The 21,664-nt window shown below is 48.0% G+C and overlaps 1 protein-coding gene across 1 annotated transcript; it reads right to left on the bottom strand.

The window, feature by feature from the left end:
- Window positions 1–217: 217 nt before the first annotated feature.
- LOC125507436 (mavicyanin-like) lies at window positions 218–16,946 on the bottom strand. The gene is made up of 3 exons (XM_048672013.1): window positions 16,850–16,946; window positions 847–888; window positions 218–534 (listed from the first exon to the last, which is right to left on the bottom strand). The coding sequence occupies exons 1-3, from the start codon at window positions 16,944–16,946 to the stop codon at window positions 218–220; spliced, it is 456 nt and encodes a 151-aa protein (XP_048527970.1).
- Window positions 16,947–21,664: the final 4,718 nt, after the last annotated feature.

Here is a 21,664-nt window from a genome sequence, read left to right as displayed (position 1 = left end):
CTCTCTCTCTCTCTCTCTGTGTGTGTGTGTGTGTGTGTGTGTGTGTGCTTTGAAGGGCACACGTTCACAACGATGCAACAAACAAATTTTTATGTATTATGTAATAAACAAATTGTAAGAGCAAAGATAACCACAGAATAATGAACAACTCAACACTCATCGACTCTCACATAAACACACTTACACGTCTACGTCGATCATGCACATCCTTTTGAAATTAAAAGAATGGCCGCCTGGACGCACGATGAGCAGTCGATGACCACGAAGCTGGTGCAGGGGCAGGCGAAGATGCGTCCGCCGCGAGGATGGTAACGTTGAGCTTCATGCCCATCTTGCAGTGGTTCCCCACGGTGCGGATAAACCACCTCCTCCCCGCATTGCCTAGGTGGACCTGATCGATGCTGGAGGTCCAGGCACCAGTGCCCTTGCTGTTCTTACATGCCTTGAAGTCCGGTCCGCTCACTTCCACCACGTTATGGGAGGCCTTTTTGTAATTGAACACTGCAAACATGTATGTGGATGAATTAGCTCGAGCTTCATTACAATTTTCTGATAGGATCACGAGTTTATTTAAAATTGATGGTAAAAGCTCGTCTTTTTTAAATAAGGCCCTGTTCAGCAACCATCTATGGAGCGGAGCGCGCGGAGCTCGGTTCTAACCGCTCCTTAAATTATAGCCTGCATGCCACTCCGCTCTGAACCGGAGTTGCGGAGCGGAGGGGTGCCAAACAGGCACTAAGTACGTGCAACAAACTAATTCGTTTGGAAATATTTTGGAGCAAATAATGGTGTATACTCCGTATGTTTGTTGTGTCATAACACTTGGATTGATTGGTTACCTAGCGCGTTGCCAGGCGGTGTAGTCAAACCCAAGCGTCCACCCTGTGCCTGTTGGGGAACGTAGCAGAATTTTAAAATTTTCTACGCATCACCAAGATCAATCTATGGAGTCATCTAGCAACGAGGGAGAGAGGAGTGCATCTACATACCCTTGTAGATCGCGTGTGGAAGCGTTCAAGAGAATGGAGTTGATGGAGTCGTACTCGACGTGATTCAAATCACCGATGACCTAGTGCCGAACGGACGGCACCTCCGCGTTCAACACACGTATGGTTAGGAAGACGTCTCCTCCTTCTTGATCTAGCAAGGGGAAAGGAGAGGTTGATGAAGATCCAGCAGCACGACGGCGTGGTGATGGATGCAGCAGGATCCCGGCAGGGCTTCGCCAAGCGCAAGCGGGGAGGAGAGGTGTTACGGAGGGAGAGGGAGGCGCCAAGATCAAGGGGTGTGGCTGCCCTCCCTCCCTCCTTCTTTATATAGGGGCCTTGGGGGGCGCCGGCCCTAGGGAGATGGATCTCCAAGGGGCGGTGGCCAAGGGTGGCTTCCCCCCCCCCCCAAGCCAAGTGGGGGGCGCCCCACCCGTAGGGTTTCCCAACCCTAGGCGCAGGGCAGGCCCAAGGGGGGCGCACCAGCCCACTAAGGGCTGGTTCCCCACCCAATTCAGCCCATGGGGCCCTCCGAGATAGGTGGCCCCACCCGGTGGAGCCCCGGGACCCTTCCGGTGGTCCCGGTACAATACCGGTAACCCCTGAAACCTTCCCGATGGCCAAAACTGGACTTCCCATATATAAATATTTACCTCCGGACCATTCCGGAACTCCTCGTGACATCCGGGATCTCATCCGGGACTCCGAACAACTTTCGGGTTACTGCATACTAATATCTCTACAACCCAAGCGTCACCGAACCTTAAGTGTGTAGACCCTACGGGTTCGGGAGACATGCAGACATGACCGAGACGCCTCTCCGGTCAATAACCAATAGCGGGATCTAGATACCCATGTTGGCTCCCACATGCTCCACGATGATCTCATCAGATGAACCACGATGTCGAGGATTTAATCAATCTGTATACAATTCCCTTTGTCAATCGGTACGTTACTTTCCCGAGACTCGATCGTCGGTATCCCAATACCTAGTTCAATCTCGTTACCGGCAAGTCACTTTACTCGTGCCGTAATGCATGATCCCGTGATCAACAACTTGGTCACATTGAGCTCATTATGATGATGCATTACCGAGTGGGCCCAGAGATACCTCTCCATCATACGGAGTGACAAATCCCAGTCTCGATTCGTGCCAACCCAACAGACACTTTTGGAGATACCTGTAATGTAACTTTATAGTCACCCAGTTACGTTCTGACGTTTGGCACACCCAAGGCACTCCTACGGTATCCGGGAGTTGCACAATCTCATGGTCTAAGGAAATGATACTTGACATTCAGAAAAGCTACAGCAAACGAACTACACGATCTTTGAGCTATGCTTAGGATTGGGTCTTGTCCATCACATCATTCTCCTAATGATGTGATCCCGTTATCAATGACATCCAATGTCCATAATCAGGAAACCATGACTATCTTTTGATCAACGAGCTAGTCAACTAGAGGCTCACTAGGGACATGTTGTGGTCTATGTATTCACACATGTATTACGATTTCCGGATAACACAATTATAGCATGAACAATAGACAATTATCATGAATAAAGTAATATAATAATAATCATTTTATTATTGCCTCTAGGGCATATTTCCAACAGTCTCCCACTTGCACTAGAGTCAATATTCTAGTTACATTGTGATGAATCGAACACCCATGCAGTTCTGGTGTTGATCATGTTTTGCTCTAGGGAGAGGTTTAGTCAACGGATCTGCCACATTCAGGTCCGTATGTACTTTACAAATCTCTATGTCTCCATTTTGAACACTTTCACGAATGGAGTTGAAGCAACGCTTGATATGCGTGGTCTTCCTGTGAAACCTGGGCTCCTTGGCAAGGGCAATAGCTCCAGTGTTGTCACAGAAGAGAGTCATCGGGCCCGACGCATTGGGTATGACTCCTAGGTCGGTAATGAACTCCTTCACCCAGACTGCTTCTTGTGCTGCCTCTGAGGCTGCCATGTACTCCGCTTCACATGTAGATCCCGCCACAATGCTTTGCTTGCAACTACACCAGCTTACTGCCCCACCATTCAAAATATACACGTATCCGGTTTGTGACTTAGAGTCATCCAGATCTGTGTCGAAGCTAGCATCGACGTAACCCTTTACGACGAGCTCTTCGTCACCTCCATACATGAGAAACATGTCCTTAGTCCTTTTCAGGTACTTCAGGATATTCTTGACTGTTGTCCAATGTTCCATGCCGAGATTACTTTGGTACCTTCCTACCAAACTTACGGCAAGGTTTACATCAGGTCTGGTACACAGCATAGCATACATGATAGACCCTATGGCCGAGGCATAGGGGATGACACTCATCTTTTCTCTATCTTCTGCCGTGGTCGGGCATTGAGCCGTGCTCAATCTCGTACCTTGCAATACAGGCAATAACCCCTTCTTTGACTGATCCATTTTGAACTTCTTCAATATCTTGTCAAGGTACGTACTCTGTGAAAGACCAATGAGGCGTCTCGATCTATCTCTATAGATCTTGATGCCTAATATATAAGCAGCTTCTCCAAGGTCCTTCATTGAAAAACACTTGTTCAAGTAGGCCTTTACGCTTTCCAAGAATTCTATATCATTTCCCATCAACAGTATGTCATCCACATACAATATGAGAAATGCTACAGAGCTCCCACTCACTTTCTTGTAAATGCAGGCTTCTCCATAAGTCTGCGTAAACCCAAACGCTTTGATCATCTCATCAAAACGAATGTTCCAACTCCGAGATGCTTGCACCAGCCCATAAATCGAGCGTTGGAGCTTGCACACCTTGTCAGCATTCTTAGGATCGACAAAACCTTCCGGCTGCGTCATATACAATTCTTCCTTAAGGAAACCATTACGGAATGCCGTTTTGACGTCCATTTGCCATATCTCATAATCATAGAATGCGGTAATTGCTAACATGATTCAGACGGACTTCAGCTTCGCTACGGGTGAGAAAGTCTCATCGTAGTCAACCCCTTGAACTTGTCGATAACCCTTAGCGACAAGCCGAGCTTTATAGATTGTCACATTACCATCCGTGTCTGTCTTCTTCTTAAAGATCCATTTATTTTCTATGGCTCGTCGATCATCGGGCAAGTCAGTCAAAGTCCATACTTCATTTTCATACATGGATCCTATCTCGGGTTTCATGGCTTCCAGCCATTTGTCGGAATCCGGGCCCGCCATCGCTTTTTCATAGTTTGAAGGTTCACCGTTGTCTAACAACATGATTTCCAAGACAGGGTTGCCGTACCACTCTGGTGTAGAACATGTCCTCGTGGACCTACGAAGTTCAGTAGCAACTTGATCTGAAGTTTCATGATCATCATCATTAACTTCCTCTCTAGTCGGTGCAGGCACCTCTGGAACATTTTCTTGAGCTGCGCCACTTACCGGTTCAAGAGGTAATACTTCATCAAGTTCTACTTTCCTCCCACTTATTTCTTTTGAGAGAAACTCTTTCTCAAGAAAGGACCCATTCTTGGCAACAAAGAACTTGCCTTCAGATCTAAGGTAGAAGGTATACCCGATAGTTTCTTTAGGGTATCCTATGAAGACGCATTTTTCCGATTTGGGTTCGAGCTTTTCTGGTTGAAGTTTCTTGACATAAGCATCGCATCCCCAAACTTTTAGAAACGATGGCTTAGGTTTCTTCCCAAACCATAATTCATACGGTGTCGTCTCAACGGATTTCGACGGAGCCCTATTTAAAGTGAATGCGGCAGTCTCTAAAGCATAGCCCCAAAATGACAGCGGTAAATCGGTAAGAGACATCATAGATCGCACCATATCTAATAGAGTGCGATTACGACGTTCGGACACACCATTACGCTGAGGTCTTCCAGGCGGCGTGAGTTGTGAAACTATTCCACATTTTCTTAAGTGTGTGCCAAATTCGTGACTCAAGTATTCTCCCCCACGATCTAGTTGCAAGAACTTGATTTTTTTGTCACGTTGATTCTCAACCTCACTCTGAAATTCCTTGAACTTTTCAAAGGTCTCAGACTTGTGTTTCATTAAGTAGACATACCCATATCTACTCAAGTCATCAGTGAGGGTGAGAACATAACGATAGCCACCGCGAGCCTCAACACTCATTGGACCGCACACATTAGTATGTATGATTTCCAATAAGTTGGTTGCTCGCTCCATTGTTTCTGAGAATAGAGTCTTGGTCATTTTACCCATGAGGCATGGTTCGCACGTGTCAAATGATTCGTAATCAAGAGACTCTAAAAGTCCATCTGCATGGAGCTTCTTCATGCATTTGACACCTATGTGACAAAGGCGGCAGTGCCACAAGTATGTGGGACTATCATTATCAACCTTACATCTTTTGGTATTCACACTATGAATATGTGTAGCATTACGCTCGAGATTCATTAAGAATAAACCATTCACCATCGGAGCATGACCATAAAACATATCTCTCATATAAATAGAACAACCATTATTCTCGGATTTAAATGAGTAGCCATCTCGAATTAAACGAGATCCTGATACAATGTTCATGCTCAAAGCTGGCACTAAATAACAATTATTGAGGTTTAAAACTAATCCCGTAGGTAAATGTAGAGGCAGCGTGCCGACGGCGATCACATCGACCTTGGAACCATTCCCGACGCGCATCGTCACCTCGTCCTTCGCCAGTCTCTGCTTATTCCGCAGCTCCTGCTTTGAGTCACAAATGTGAGCAACCGCGCCGGTATCAAATACCCATGAGCTACTACGAGTACTGGTAAGGTACACATCAATTACATGTATATCACATATACCTTTAGTGTTGCCGGCCTTCTTGTCCGCTAAGTATTTGGGGCAGTTCCGCTTCCAGTGACCACTTCCCTTGCAATAAAAACACTCAGTCTCGGGCTTGGGTCCATTCTTTGGCTTCTTCCCGGCAGCTTGCTTACCAGGCGCGGCAACTCCCTTGCCGTCAATGATGGCTCCCACCTCCACCCCGCCGCCACCTTAACCCTAGCCACCCACCCCACCGGCGATCAGCCCATCTGACCGTGGGTTTTCACCTCTGATCGCACCATTCTCTCCGGCGCACGTTGCTCTCCTCGTTGGTTGTCATCCCCATGGCGGTGCATGCCTCCATCTCATTGGGTTTGGACTTTAACCCGGGGATGGCTTTGGCGGCTGAGATCCAGCGCACTTTCAACTGATCTGTGCATCTGACCTCGGACTCGGGGCACTTCACGATGGTGGTCTCTTTTGCCAGGCACTCTTTTCGTCTGGATGAGGATAATGTTGGCCTTGCCCTTGAATCTGCAATTGGTGGTTATTGCTCCTATCTCAAGGTATCGTACCTTAATGATCGGGTTTTCTCTTTCACGGTTTCCTGCAAGCAAGTCGGGTTTTTCATTCTGCACCAGCGTAGCTTTGTCTGCGACCTTTTCAAGTGCTATTTTCATCTCTGGGGCCATGGTGGTCCAGATTGGGAGAAAGAATTCCGTCTGTGGCAGGCTGAATGCCAGCAGGAATGGACCTTAGTTAGTCCAACAAAACATAGGGTTTTATTAGGGATGCAGGCCATGAATCATATTCCTAGCAAATCCTCAATGCGTGGTCGATCTACCTCTGGTCACACAAAGAAATCGCTACGTTTTGCTACGTTTCTCAACTATCCTGCTCGTAAGGGTTATAGTTATCATCCCTCGCCCTCAGAAGTGTTGACTATCTGTGAGGCTGGTTATCAGGTTTCAACCCAAGAAGCATCAGGCCCCTCATCTCCGGTGATGGCCGCAGCTAGCTCACCTCCTCCGGCGATCCTTTTTGGCTCGTTTCAACTTTCTCCGGAATCTCCGCTGTCTGTTGGCGGCAACTCCGGATCTCCTGCTGGTTTGAAGTTTATTGGACCGGACTTTGTGGACATTCCGGATTCTCCACCTCTGGAAGGCTCTGGGCCTACATCTCAGCCCACATACTCCTCCTCTCAGCCCATTGAAATTTCTGATGATGAAGCGGATAGTTTGGCCCAACGTAACTCCACAGTTTTCGAGCTATCCCCTCCATCGCCGCAGGATGTTGTCAGGGATTTACAGAGCTTTGACGAGATGATTGAAAATATGGCTGCTGCGTTTTGGGACAGTCAGAAATGCTTGGGTATGGGCCACCAGACAGAGACCTGTACTAATAGGATTCGGTGTAGGAATTGTTTTCGGTCTGGTCACATTAAGCGGGACTGCACTGGCCAACCACCCGATTCTCCTCTCTGGGTACCCAAAGTCCCATCCAAAGGCTTTGGAGCCCGCGCCAAGCAAGACAACTCTCTCGCCTCTTCGGTTTCACCAAAACCGACGCCTTCACCTCCCAAAAAAACCCCAATCGGCCGTCTCCCACCAAGCGCCGCCAAGCTCACAATCTCCGCCGGACGTCGCTGCATCCACCGTGCCCTCAGTTGCATCGTCCTCATCGCCAATGGCGGTCTATGCGATTGACCCGCATCGCTTTGTTCCGGCTGGATATGATGTCGTTGACGGCGGAGAAGATCGGCTCCCGAGGACCTTCTACACGCCTGCCATCAAGCCCCCCCGCAACCATGAGCGGTACATGGTCGCAATCATCGAACCAATACCAGAAGCACACTTGGTTGCTATCCGTCGACAGCAGGTTCTTGATTTTCTTACACACACCCTGCATATTCCGGTGCTATCTGCTCAGATTTGGTTCCAAGGAGTTGGGCTTTTTGAGATGGAGGATCCTGTAGTGAGGGGTTCGTTTACTCAGCACCCTCCTTTTCCCCTTGGTGTGGATGAAGATGGAGAGGAGTTTTTTGTCAGGTTTATCCCACACGACCAGGGGGAGGGTTTCAGAGCTATTCATGGTCATAGAACGGGCTGGCTCATGTTTATTGGAGTGCCTCTTGATTATCGCAACACGCATTGCTTGGGCGAGGTTGTTGGCACTTTTGGCCAGTTTCACTACTGGAACCAGACTGATCGTCGTCTAGTTCGATCCCTGGTCAGAGCTTCTTTTCCCGATAATGCATTGGTGCCTCGTTCTGTGGTTTTTCGGGACTTTTCAAACTGGGGCGGCGCTGTTGTATCTTGGACGGCAGCTTGTTTCATCTTGACTGGAGAATTTGCGGATGCTATGATACCTGCCGACGAAGACCCAATGCCCCTTGACGGCAACCCACATCCTATGCCAGGCGTCAACCCACCGCAGCCCTTCTGGGCAATGCCACCATACCCTGCCCTTGGTTGGAATGCCGTTCCTCCTCATCATAATCCAAACCAGGGTAACAATGTGGATGGCTGGGGTGATGTCAATGAAGCTAACAATCACAATGATGTTGGATGGGGCCCTTGGGAAGAGCAGGCTCAGCAGCCCCAGCAACAGCATGGGGGTGAACCTGGTCAGCAGCAGGATATAATCCAGGAGCAGAATTCCATGGTCCTCAACCCCTCCTTGGACTCTAATAATGAGATGGATTTGGAGGAGGTTCAGCAGCCTGTCCATCATGTTGTGCCGCAGCACCCAGTGGCTCCTCTTGATCCAATCCAACTGGGACTTGTTCGTGTGGTCTATGGTCCTGTACTTCCTCCGCAACTTATCTGGGAGAGGTCTTTTCGTTCACTGCTGCCTGAATTTTTCATCAGGAAAGTGCCTTCTTCGTTACCAGCACATCAACAATGGCAGTCTCAACTCAACACTTGTGTTTTGCCTGAGCATTATGCCTTTTCTTTTGAGCTTTTGATGACGCATTGCAATCCTCCCGCGCCTCGCTCGTCTATGGTTATTGAGGAGATTTTCTCGGATCCTGTGGAGCCTAAAGTCTCTTCCCATGAGCAGGCTGAACCTGTGCAGCATACCAGTGATGATGTGCCACAGAAAGACGATGACTTTCAGTTCACGTCTGTTATTACTCCAGTGCTTGGCAAGCATGGACGTGAGGCCAGGCGAGGTCGTCAGTCGCTAGTGACTGTTGCTCCAATTCCGGACTTTTCTGTCAGGCGCATGACGCGCAGCGCTGCTAAGGCTTCTGGTTACAAACCAAGTTCAGCCATCCCTACAAAATCCTCTGCATTGCGCCGCCCGAGGGCCAATAAGACCAAGCCATCAGTGGAAGACTCAGATGTTCATGAAGATGCAGCGCAGGCGGTACCTCCACCAACACCCATCGCTGACCTGCAGGCAGTCGGCGCTCGTCTGGGAATTTCAGCGGAACATCTGACTATGGAGAAGCTTACGGCTCCTCCTAAGAACTCCTCTTCTGCCCCGGTGCCCGATGATGAGTAAACCTAGGTTTCCATATTGGCGCCAGGGGGGTCTTGCCTGGCATGGGTTTTGTTTCTGTTATGGCTATACTTTATCTGAACTTGTTGCACTGTATGCGCTTTTGGATTGTGCGACTGTGGTCTGTGAAACTGTTAGGTTATGCCTGACAGTACTTATCTTATCATTGCGAGCTCTTTATGGATAGTACAACTTATCGTAATTGGCGTGTGCTTTGTTGGAATGTCCGTGGCCTGAATTCAGAGGCTCGTCAGCGTGATGTGAGAGCAAAGATTGAAGAGAGCCAATGCTCCATAGTTTGCCTGCAAGAAACAAAGTGTGCTGATTTTGATATTCGGAAAATTAGATCTTTCTGTCCTCGGCGTTTTGATACTTTTGTGTTTGCCCCGGCCATTGGTGCTTCTGGTGGCATCCTTGTGGTTTGGAACTCGTCCATCTTCCAAGGGACGCTTGTTCAAATTCAGAGCTTTGGCATCGTAGTCTCTTTTCAGTCAGTTCATAATTCTGAGAAGTGGACCCTAGTGTCCGTTTATGGACCTTGTGATGGCCCCCCAAGGGATAATTTTGTTAGTTGGCTCTACCATCTTAATATCCCCACTGACGAGAACTGGTTGCTTCTGGGGGATTTCAACTTCATTCGTTCCTTTGATAATAGGAACAGGCCAGGAGGTGATGTTAATGACATCTTCCTCTTTAATGAGATTATTGGCCACTTGGGTCTGCTAGAATTGCCATTAAAGGGCCGGAGTTTTACTTGGTCCAATATGCAGGAACAGCCATTGCTTGAACAGCTTGATTGGTTTTTTACCACCTTTGACTGGATTTCTATCTACCCAAACACTGTTGTTCTACCCCTGGCAAAAACGTCATCTGATCATGTCCCCTGCGTGGTTTCAATTGACACCAATATACCTAAATCCAGGGTCTTCAGGTTTGAGAATTATTGGGTGGATATGCCAAGGTTTTTAGACTGTGTCACGCTTTCGTGGAACCAGCCAGTGTTTGCTGATCTATCCCCCTCTGTCGTCCTGACAACCAAGTTTAAGCGCCTGCGTTCTGCCCTCAAGGCTTGGAGCAAAAACCTGTCGGCTCTAAAGCAACTGACAATGGATTGCTCTCGTGTAATCCTTTTCTTTGATGACCTGGAAGAATTGCGGCCCCTCACCACACCTGAATTTAACTTTCGGAAGATTGTCAAATTGCACCATGAGAATCTGCTTCGCATTCATTACATTTATTGGAAGCAGAGGTGTACAATCCGTTATATTAAGGTGGGAGAGGAGAACTCTAAGTTCTTTCATGCAATGGCTTCAGAACGCCTTCGCAGGAACACGATTGCCAGCCTCTGGGTTGCAGGAGCGGACCCAGTTTCTGATCATTCTCAAATGGCGGGAATCCTCTGGTCTTCTTTTAAAAGCAGAATGGGCCAGGCCCAAGGTATTAATATGGGCTTTAATTTACCAGCTCTTATGCAACCTGTTGACGGCCTTAGCATTCTGTCAGAACCGTTTTCTACTAAGGAAATCAACACTGTCCTTAAGGAGTTGCCGACTGATCGAGCTCCTGGGCCGGATGGTTTTAATGGTCTTTTTCTTAAGAAGTGCTGGCCCATCATTGAGAAGGATTTTCTGTCTCTCATTCAGGGATTTTATGATGGAAGGCTCTCTTTGGAAAATATTAATGAATCCCTTATTACCTTAATTTCAAAGATGCTATCTCCCGAGGGACCTGAGGATTTTAGACCCATCTCTCTCACTAACACATGCCTCAAGTTCCTCACTAAGCTCTTAGCTAATAGACTTCAGAAAGTCAATTTGCAATGCATCCATAAGAATCAATATGGGTTTCTAAAGAACAGAGCCATCCAGGACTGTCTCGCTTGGGCTTTTGAATATATACATCAATGCAACCAATCAAAAAGGCCAATTATAATTCTGAAATTGGATTTTGCTAAAGCTTTTGACACAGTGGAGCATGAGCTCATATTACAAGTTCTCCAGCACAAAGGTTTTGATGCCAAATGGATTTCTTGGATTAAAGAGATTCTCTCCTCAGGATCATCATCTGTTTTGCTTAATGGGGTACCTGGCAAGCAGTTCCAATGTAAATGTGGGGTCAGACAGGGGGATCCATTATCCCCCCTTTTATTTGTTATTGCTGCTGACTTATTGCAATCCGTGGTCAATGACATGCTGGCTAAGGGAGTTCTAACACTACCCATCCCATCTCAGGACCCAGATTTTCCCATCATTCAGTACGCAGATGACACAATAATTATCCTTTCTGCAGTTGAGGAACAGTTGATAGCTCTTCAGAATATGCTTCATATCTTTCAACAGTCCACAGGCCTAAAGGTTAATTTTGCCAAATCATCAATGGTGCCACTTAATGTTGATCCAACTGAGGCACAGAGACTATCTTCCATTTTGGGATGTAAGCTAGAGCAGTTACCTTTCACATATCTGGGTTTGCCACTTGGTACTACACGACCTAGAATCATTGATTTCATGCCCCTAGTGGATAGTGTTGAAAGGAGATTATCTGTTAGTTCTGCCATGCTCAACCAAGGATCCAGGTTGCAATTGCTCACATCTGTACTTACTTCCATGCCCATCTATTTCCTCTGTAGTTTGAATATTCCACTTGGTATTATCAAACAGTTGGATAGGATTTTCAGGCAGTGCCTGTGGAGAGGAAATTCTGAGGTGCCTAAGCAATCACTAGCTGCCTGGGATTTAGTGTGTAGGCTGAAGGATAAGGGAGGTCTTGGCATTTTAAACCTCAATGTCCAAAACCAAGGTCTGCTCCTCAAACACATGCATAAGTTCTACAACAAACACCAGGTCCCTTGGGTGCAACTGATTTGGGATAGCTATTATGATGGAGTAGTGCCCCATGCAACAGTCCTAACTGGCTCTTTTTGGTGGAAAGACATTCTAAAGCTTGCTGACACATATACGTCCATTGCTTCAGTGCAAGTCAATATGGGTGATTCTGCTCTCTTTTGGCTGGATGCTTGGCATGTAGGTGGTTCTTCAAGACCACTTAGCCTCAGATTGCCAAGGCTTTTTTCCTTTGTTTTGGATGATAAGGTTTCTGTCCGGGAGTTCTTACAAACTCAGGATTTGTTTTCCATGTTCTATCTGCCAATCTCTCAATAGGCAGCTACAGAACTAGAAACCTTGGAAGCATGGTTGTTCCATCTCCAGCGAGATCCAACATTGCCTGATGTTTGGATTTGGCCTAGTAAATCTGGTCAGTACTCTGCAAAGAGCTTCTATGACATCATGCACACACACCTACCAACTATTCAGCCTTGCAAGTGGCTTTGGCAAAGCAGATGTACTATGAAAATCAAGGTTTTTGGCTGGCTTCTCTTTTTTGACAGGCTCAACACTAAGGACATGCTAGTACGCAGGCACTGGAGGTCCCCTACGGCTGATAATCTTTGTGTCATCTGTAATGCCTATGTTTGGGAGGACAGAGCTCATCTTTTTTTTGGATGTAATTTCAGTGTCAGGGTTTGGAACTACCTGCAGATTGATTGGTCACACGGTTCTACTATTCAGCAAAGTATATCCCAAGCAAGGCAGAGATTTGGGCATCCTTTCTTCTTTGAAGTTATGCTCACAGCTGCTTGGAATATCTGGATTCTGAGAAATGGGAGAACTTTCAGGGGCGTCCAGGCTACTTTTGCTGCCTGGAGGGGCAGTTTTGTACATGATATTCTTCTCCTGTCACATAGGTTTAAGGATAGCTATAAGTCTAGGCTTGTAGATTGGGTCAACTCCCTTATGTAATTGTAAGTTCTTCTTCCCTTTAGTTTAGGTTTGTAATCTTTTTCTTCCCTTTCTGTACAGTTTGTTTTTTTGGTGACTGGAATAAAGGGCTGTGGGGTTTTTACCCTACAGTAAATATTCAAAAAAAAAACTCCCTTGCCGTCCTTCTTGAAGTTCTTCTTACCCTTGCCTTTCTTGAACTTAGTGGTTTTATTCACCATCAACACTTGATGTTCCTTTTTGATTTCCACCTCTGCTGATTTCAGCATTGAATACACTTCAGGAATGGTCTTTTCCATCCCCTGCATATTGAAGTTCATCACAAAGCTCTTGTAGCTCGGTGGAAGCGACTGAAGGATTCTGTCAATGACCGCGTCATCCGGGAGATTAACTCCCAGCTGAGTCAAGCGGTTATGCAACCCAGACATTCTGAGTATGTGCTCACTGACAGAACTATTTTCCTCCATCTTACAGCTGAAGAACTTGTCAGAGACTTCATATCTCTCGACCCGGGCATGAGCTTGAAAAACTATTTTTAGCTCTTCGAACATCTCATATGCTCCGTGTCTCTCAAAACGCTTTTGGAGCCCCGGTTCTAAGCTGTAAAGCATGCCACACTGAACGAGGGAGTAATCATCAGCACGTGACTGCCAAGCGTTCATAACGTCTTGGTTCTCTGGGACAGGTGCGTCACCTAGCGGTGCTTCTAGGACATAATCTTTCTTGGCAGCTATGAGGATGATCCTTAGGTTCCAGACCCAGTCCGTATAGTTGTTGCCATCGTCTTTCAGCTTGGTTTTCTCTAGGAACGCGTTGAAGTTGAGGACAACATGGGCCATTTGATCTACAAGACATATTGTAAAGATTTTAGACTAAGTTCATGATAATTAAGTTCATCTAATCAAATTATTCAATGAACTCCCACTCAGATAGACATCCCTCCAGTCATCTAAGTGAAACATGATCCGAGTTAACTAGGCCGTGTCCGATCATCATGTGAGACGGACTAGCCAACATTGGTGAACATCTTCATGTTTATCGTATCTTCTATACGACTCATGCTCGACCTTTCGGTCTTCCGTGTTCCGAGGCCATGTATGTACATGCTAGGCTCGTCAAGTCAACCTAAGTGTATTGCGTGTGTAAATCTGGCTTACACCCGTTGTATTCGAACGTTAGAATCTATCACACCCGATCATCACGTGGTGCTTCGAAACAACGAACCTTCGCAACGGTGCACAGTTAGGGGGGACACTTTCTTGAAATTATTGCGAGGGATCATCTTATTTAAGCTACCGTCGTTCTAAGAAAATATGATGTAAAACATGATAAACATCACATGCAATCAAATAGTGACATGATATGGCCAATATCATTTGCTCCTTTTGATCTCCATCTTCGGGTCTCCATGATCATCGTTGTCACCGGCATGACACCATGATCTCCATCATCGTGTCTTCTTGAAGTTGTCTCGTCATCTATTACTTCTACTACTATGGCTAACGCTTTAGCAATAAAGTAAAGTAATTACATGACGTTTATGTTGACACGTAGGTCATAAATAAATAAAGACAACTCCTATGGCTCCTGCCGGTTGTCATACTCATCGACATGCAAGTCGTGATTCCTATTACAAGAACATGATCATCTCATACATCACATATATCATTCATCACATCCTTTGGCCATATCACATCACAAAACACTTGCTGCAAAAACAAGTTAGACGTCCTCTAATTGTTGTTGCAAGTTTTTACGTGGCTGCTAAAGGTTTCTAGCAAGAACGTTTCTTACCTACGCCAAGACCACAACGTGAATTGCCAATTTCTATTTACCCTTCATAAGGACCCTGTTCATCGAATCTGATCCGAGTAAAGTGGGAGAGACAGACACCCGCCAGCCACCTTATGCAACTAGTGCATGTCAGTCGGTGGAACCAGTCTCACGTAACCGTACGTGTAAGGTCGGTCCGGGCCGCTTCATCCCACAATGCCGCCGAATCAATATAAGACTAGTAACAGCAAGATAATTGACAATATCGACGCCCACAACTACTTTGTGTTCTACTCATGCATAGAAACTACGCATAGACCTAGCTCATGATGCCACTGTTGGGGAACGTAGCAGAATTTTTAAAAAATTCTACGCATCACCAAGATCAATCTATGGAGTCATCTAGCAACGAGGGAGAGAGGAGTGCATCTACATACCCTTGTAGATCGTGCGCGGAAGCGTTCAAGAGAACGGGGTTGATGGAGTCGTACTCATCATGATCCAAATCATCGATGACCAAGTGCCGAACGGACAGCACCTCCGCGTTCAACACACGTATGGTTGGGAAGACGTCTCCTCCTTCTTGATCCAGCAAGGGGGAAGGAGAGGTTGATGAAGATCCAGCAGCACGACGGCGTGGTGGTGGATGCAGCAGGATCCCGGCAGGGCTTCGCCAAGCACAAGCGGGAGGAGAGGTGTTGCGAAGGGAGAGGGAGGCACCAAGAGCAAGGGGGTGCGGCTGCCCTCCCTCCCCCCCTTCTTTATATAGGGGCCTTGGGGGGCGCCGGCCCTAGGGAGATGGATCTTCAAGGGGCGGCGGCCAAGGGTGGCTTCCCCCCCCCCCAAGCCAAGTGGGGGGCGCCCCACCCCTAGGGTTTCCCAACCCTAGGCGTAGGGCAGGCCCAAGGGGGGCGCACCAGACCACTAAGGGCTGGTTCCCCACCCAATTCAGCCCATGGGGCCCTCCGGGATAGGTGGCCCCACCCGGTGGACCCCCGGGACCCTTCCGGTGGTCCCGGTACAATACCGGTAACCCCCAAAACCTTCCTGATGGCCAAAACTGGACTTCCCATATATAAATCTTTACCTCCGGACCATTCCGGAACTCCTCGTGGCATCCGGGATCTCATCCGGGACTCCGAACAACTTTTTGGTTACTGCATTCTAATATCTCTACAACCCTAGCGTCACCGAACCTTAAGTGTGTAGACCCTACGGGTTTGGGAGACATGCAGACATGACCGTGACGCCTCTCCGGTCAATAACCAACAGCGGGATCTGGATACCCATGTTGGCTCCCACATGCTCCATGATGATCTCATTGGATGAACAACTATGTCGAGGATTTAATCAATCCGTATACAATTCCCTTTGTCAATCGGTACGTTACTTGCCCGAGACTCGATCGTCGGTATCCCAATACCTAGTTCAATCTCGTTACCGGCAAGTCACTTTACTCGTGCCGTAATGCATGATCCCGTGATCAACAACTTCGTCACATTGAGCTCATTATGATGATGCATTACCGAGTGGGCCCAGAGATACCTCTCCGTCATACGGAGTGACAAATCCCAGTCTCGATTCGTGCCAACCCAACAGACACTTTTGGAGATACCTTTAATGTACCTTTATAGTCACCCAGTTACGTTGTGATGTTTGGAACACCCAAGGCACTCCTACGGTATCCGGGAGTTGCACAATCTCATGGTCTAAGGAAATGATACTTGACATTCGGAAAAGCTACAGCAAACGAACTACACGATCTTTGAGCTATGCTTAGGATTGGGTCTTGTACATCACATCATTCTCCTAATGATGTGATCCCGTTATCAATGACATCCAATGTCCATAGTCAGGAAACCATGACTATCTTTTGATCAACGAGCTAGTCAACTAGAGGCTCACTAGGGACGTGTTGTGGTCTATGTATTCACACATGCATTACGATTTTCGGATAACACAATTATAGCATGAACAATAGACAATTATCATGAACAAAGAAATATAATAATAATCATTTTATTATTGCCTCTAGGGCATATTTCCAACAGTGCCATCCCCCACGGGATGGACGGTGGCCGATGCAGCAAGCAACGGGAGGAAGACCACGGCCGCTGTCACCACAACGGCAAGCATATGCTTGGAAGCCATGGAGACCTTTGAGCACAGAAACTGGCACTAATTAACTCTTCTTCCTTCTACTCACTGATGAAGTACTGAACTGTACACTGGGCTGGGTGTGAGGAGAAAAGGTAAACCTACATGGTTATATAGAGACATCAATCTTGTCCGGATTCATGTGCATATATACGTAGTGCATGCATGGGAGGAGAGATGGTCAAGATGGACGTGGAGCTCTGCATTGCAGTGACCAATGGAATGAATGGACACATAGATCGATTTATTATAACAAGCAGGAAAGGATTCGGCAACGTCATTTTGATTAGTTTTTCTTTTGAGAATCACCGAGGGGAGCTCCCCCACCTGAATATATTACTCAAAGGACTGCCGTGGTAGTGAGTACGGAATTACATAGGCATGATGCAACGTGCAGAGAGGTAGGAACGCCACGAGAAGACGTCCTCCTTGTCTTGTGAACTCACAAGACGATGTGACCAAAGGTCCAAAGCAGAAATAAGGTTCCTCAAGGTTATTACAGAGCTTTCGTCTATTGATCTAAAAACCATGTCATTATGTGCTGTCCAAGTCATCCAAAGCAAGGCCAGTAGGATCAAGGGCCATGCTGTGGTTGGGAGGTGAGGAGTGGTAGGGATGTCCCATAGATCTGTGATGTCACTGGAAGTTGGTAGGAGCCCTAACCGTTGCCAAATCCTATTGGCAAGAGGGAATGTGATGAAGAGGTGGTTGGAGTCTTCGGTTGTCGTAGCACATCGGGGGCATATGTCTGAGTCGATGACATGCTTGCGTGCAAGGTTAACTCTAGTGCTGAGGCGGTCTTTGAAGAGTAACCATGAGAATACTTTTAGCTTCCGAGGAACCTTGGCACTCCATATGAGAGGGGCCATGAGATCGGTCTCAGGCCGAGCCATGAGGACACCGTATGCATGCATGGTGGAGAAGCAAATGCCATGTCGTAGAAACCGTTGATCTTCCCCCGCCGACGGCACGAAGTCCTGCAAAATAGCCAGAAGCGACACAAGCTCTTGTTCTGCCTTTAGAGAGAGGCTATTACGGAGGTTAGCTTCAATACTGAAATGCAAAATGCTAGCCACTTTAACCAGCTGTAAGGTGGAGTGTGAGAATAGGTGGGGGAAGGTGATGGCGAGTGGTTGAGGGGCGAGCCACGTGTCTAACAAAAACTAAGTATGTGAGCCGCTATTAGTGAGCACGAAGGAAATATTTTGGAGAGTAGTTATTTGCTGTGAAATGGTGCGGCACAGGAAGGAGGTTTGTGGTGGAGGGGATACTAAGGAGTTCGGATGTTGAAGATCAAGCCACTCAAGCCAGGGTGTTTGGGCGGTGGAGAGAGCTTTAGCTGCAAATTTCATGAGAAGGCAGTTTTTTTGAACATGTAAGTTTTTAAGTCCTAGACCACCGAATTTTTTTGGTAAACGGACATTTTTCCAAGCAATAAGACATTGGGCACCTGAGCAGGCATCCTCTCCTGCCCAAAAAAAACCTCTTCTCACCGAGTCCAAAGTTTTGATTGTTTTCTTTGTGATGCGGAAGACAGACATGAAGTAGGTGAGGATTGAACCCAAAACCGCAGAGATGAGTATGAGTCGATCGCCTTTGTCAAGTTTGGCCCGCCAGCCGGTAAGAAGTTTCCTAGCAGGCTCTACTAGGGGGTTGAAAACATTGGTGAGAGGTTTGGTCGGAGCGAGAGGGAGACCGAGGTATATTTGCGGGAAGGAGGCGCATGAACACCCCATGGCAAGGGCGATGGAAGCAGTGGTGTCATCGTTTGTGTGTAGAGTGGCTAGGGTAGTTTTGGAGAAGTTGATGGCGAGTCCCGTGGCGTGAGTGAAATTGTTTAGGAGAGGTTCAAGGGTTGAGGCGGCTGAGGGGGAGGCGGCTGCGATGATGAGTGTGTCATTGGCGTATTGGAGGACAGTGGGGGCAGGTGGGAGAAGATGGGGTGGTGGAGGGACGGGTCAGAGTTCTGGACGATGAGATGCTGGAGAAGGTCGGCTACAATGAGGAAGAGGTAGGGGGAGACAGGGTCTCCTTGCCTCAACCCATTTTTGCATTGAATCCAATTGCCTGGGTTCCCGTTCAAAAATACCGCCGTTTTGCCTGTGTGGAGAAGATTTTGTATCCAGCTGCGGAAGAGAAGTGAGAGGCCACGAACTTCTAGGATTTTGTCGAGGGCAGGCCATGCTACTGAATCGAAGGCTTTTTGAAGTCTAACTTGAAGACCATCGTTGGTTTTTTTCGCATGTGACAAGAGCTAATAAGATCTGCTGCAAACACAAAGTTTTCGGCGATGTTTCTTCCAGAGATGAAGCCAGTCTGGTTGCCATGGCCCAACAGAGGGATGAGCGGTTTTAGACGAGAAGCGATCACTTTGGCGACAGCTTTGATTGGGCAATTTTGTAGTGAGATGGACCTAAAGGCGTCCGGCGTGGTTGGCGCCTCCTTTTTGGGGAGGAGGATGATGTGGGCATGATTTAGGCGTTCAATGTCTGCTAGGCCTTGATGGAATAAGGAGAAGAAGGATAGGATTGGATTTTTGACTAGAGGCCAGAAGGATCTGTAGAAAGAGGGTCCGAACCCGTCTGGTCCAGGGCTGGCTTGGGGGTTCATTGTGAAGAAGGCGAGTTTTATTTCCTCTTCGGAGAAGGGCTCATCTAAGGTGTGTAACCTGGCCATCGGCTGTGGGTAAATAGAATTTAGATCAAAGGCCCAGGATGTTGGAAAGGCGGTGCCAATTAGTGACACGAAGAAGTCACGTAGGATTTCAGCCTTTTGTTGGTGAGAAGAGTATTCAGAACCATCTCGAGAGAGGGTGAGGATTTTGTTTTTGCGTAGGCGTTGAGAGGCAGACATGTGGAAGAACTTAGTGTTCTCACCACCGTTTATGGCACGTGAAACCTTTGCACGCCAGCGCCAATATGAATTTTTTTCCTGGATGGTGCATTTGAGTATGGATACGATGATTTGCGCGTGAGAGACTCTGAGGGAGATAGAGATCTGTTTTCCTCCATGAGATCTAAGGCCGAGATGGCAGCGTGGCAGCGTGCTTCGCGGAGGGGGGTGGGGATGCGCGAGTGCGCCCAATTTTTGAGGCGGGAACATGATTTTTTGAGCGCGGCGACAAGGGAAGCGACAGCGTTGGAGGGTGGTGAGGGCAGAGAGGCCCAAATTTGGTTAATGATGTCACCGCAGGGCCATGAAGTGGCCCAGCCCGGTTCAAATTTGAAAAAGTTGGAACGTGGGATGGTGGTGGTGACATGGATGAGGAGTGGGACGTGATCGGACGTGAAGCGTGTGCGAGAGGACAAGGAGGTGTTAGGGAAGGCATCTGCCCATGCTAGATTAAAGAAGACCCGATCTAGGCGCTCTAAAGTGGGAGTAGCTCGATTATTCGACCAGGTGAACCTGCGATCGAGTAGGGGTAATTCGACGAGGGCTAGATCATCCAAGGTTTGGTTAAAGGCAGTGGCTTCAGCGTGGTGGAATGCAAGGTTGTTTTTCTCAGACGGGAAGCGGATGAGGTTAAAGTCCCCAGCAATAATCTAGGGGGTGTTGTCAGGTTGCGAGATGGATGAGAGCTCGCTTAAAAAAGCTTGCTTGAGTGATCGTGATGATGGAGCGTAGATGTTTGTGATAGCAATGGGTTGGGCGCAGGCAGCTGTGCGTAGGAGTAGGGTAGAAGAGAAGGTTAGGTGTGAATAAGAGACGACTTGGAAGAAGGTGGAGTTGAGGGCAGAGATGGTGCCACCAGCGGATCCGACGGCTAGCAGCGAGAAGGCTTGACCCAGCGTGCGTGGCAGAAAAGATTTTAGTTTAGGTGCAGGGAGGTCGTCGAGTTTTGATTCTTGCAAGAGGGTTACGTGTGGTTTAGTCGTCATTAGTTCGGAGAGGACGTCTGTGCATTTATCAGCATCGCCAAGGCCACGTACATTCCAGGAGAAAATTAAAAAGGTGTCATTACTCATAAGGTTTTTTAATGCACCAGATAACAAGGGCGGGGTACAGCAAGCGTACAATTACAAAAGTTACGCGCGGGGTCCGAAGTGGCAGTGGTACAGGCAACAATGTTTTCAGCAACCAAAAGTACAAGTAGATGGCAGCAACGATCGGTGAAGCTAATGGTGGCGTAGACAGGCAAGAATGCGCCATCGGGCCAAGGTCGCAGAAGGTGCAGTTCATGGAGCCTCATCGTCACCAGAGGCAGAGGCCTCGGATCCAAGGATGGCGTCCACCTAGCCGTCGTCGGTGCCGCGGAGCAGCGCAATGGCAGCGAGGTCTTTGGCGGATGCCGGGGGGGCGTCAGACTGATGGAGATGGGCTTCCTGGATAGCGCGGTCAATGGTCGTGCCAACATCCGAGGCGGAGAGGCGTGCCGCCTTGGCCTTGACGGCCCTGGCGAGCATGGGGGAGTACTTGGCCTCCTTGCCGGCCAGCCGCGCGCTCCGCCGCAGCTTGTCCTTGGAGACGGACTAGTCGCGAGCAGTTTTGCGGCGCTCCCTGCGAATGGTACACTCGTGAGTGTCCAGATCCTGCAAGGGGAGAGCTGCATCCATGGCGGTCTCAGTCAGTGACAGAGCAGCAGGGGGCAAAAGATTGTGTTGATTGAGCAGGGGAGGGGTAGGGGGATTACCAGCATCACATGAAGACTCGCCAGCCGAGAACGTGAAGGTGGTAGGGCCCGCAGAAGCACTTGCAGGTGGGATAACCGCGGC

This window comes from Triticum urartu, chromosome 5, assembly GCF_003073215.2.
Source record: "Triticum urartu cultivar G1812 chromosome 5, Tu2.1, whole genome shotgun sequence".
NCBI classification, from domain to species: Eukaryota; Viridiplantae; Streptophyta; class Magnoliopsida; order Poales; family Poaceae; genus Triticum; species Triticum urartu.
The sequence above is the reverse complement of the archived record's forward strand: the minus strand, read 5'-3'. Positions and strand labels throughout refer to the sequence as shown.

Bases quoted from the DNA above. Each gene is read 5' to 3' on its own strand.
- LOC125507436 (XM_048672013.1), bottom strand. From the start codon at position 16,946: ATGGCTTCCAAGCATATGCTTGCCGTTGTGGTGACAGCGGCCGTGGTC. The intron at 889-16,849 runs GCACTGTTGGAA...GTTCCCCAACAG, and splicing joins CGTCCATCCCGTGGGGGATG to GCACAGGGTGGACGCTTGGG. The intron at 535-846 runs GCGCTAGGTAAC...ATTGTAATGAAG, and splicing joins TGACTACACCGCCTGGCAAC to CTCGAGCTAATTCATCCACA.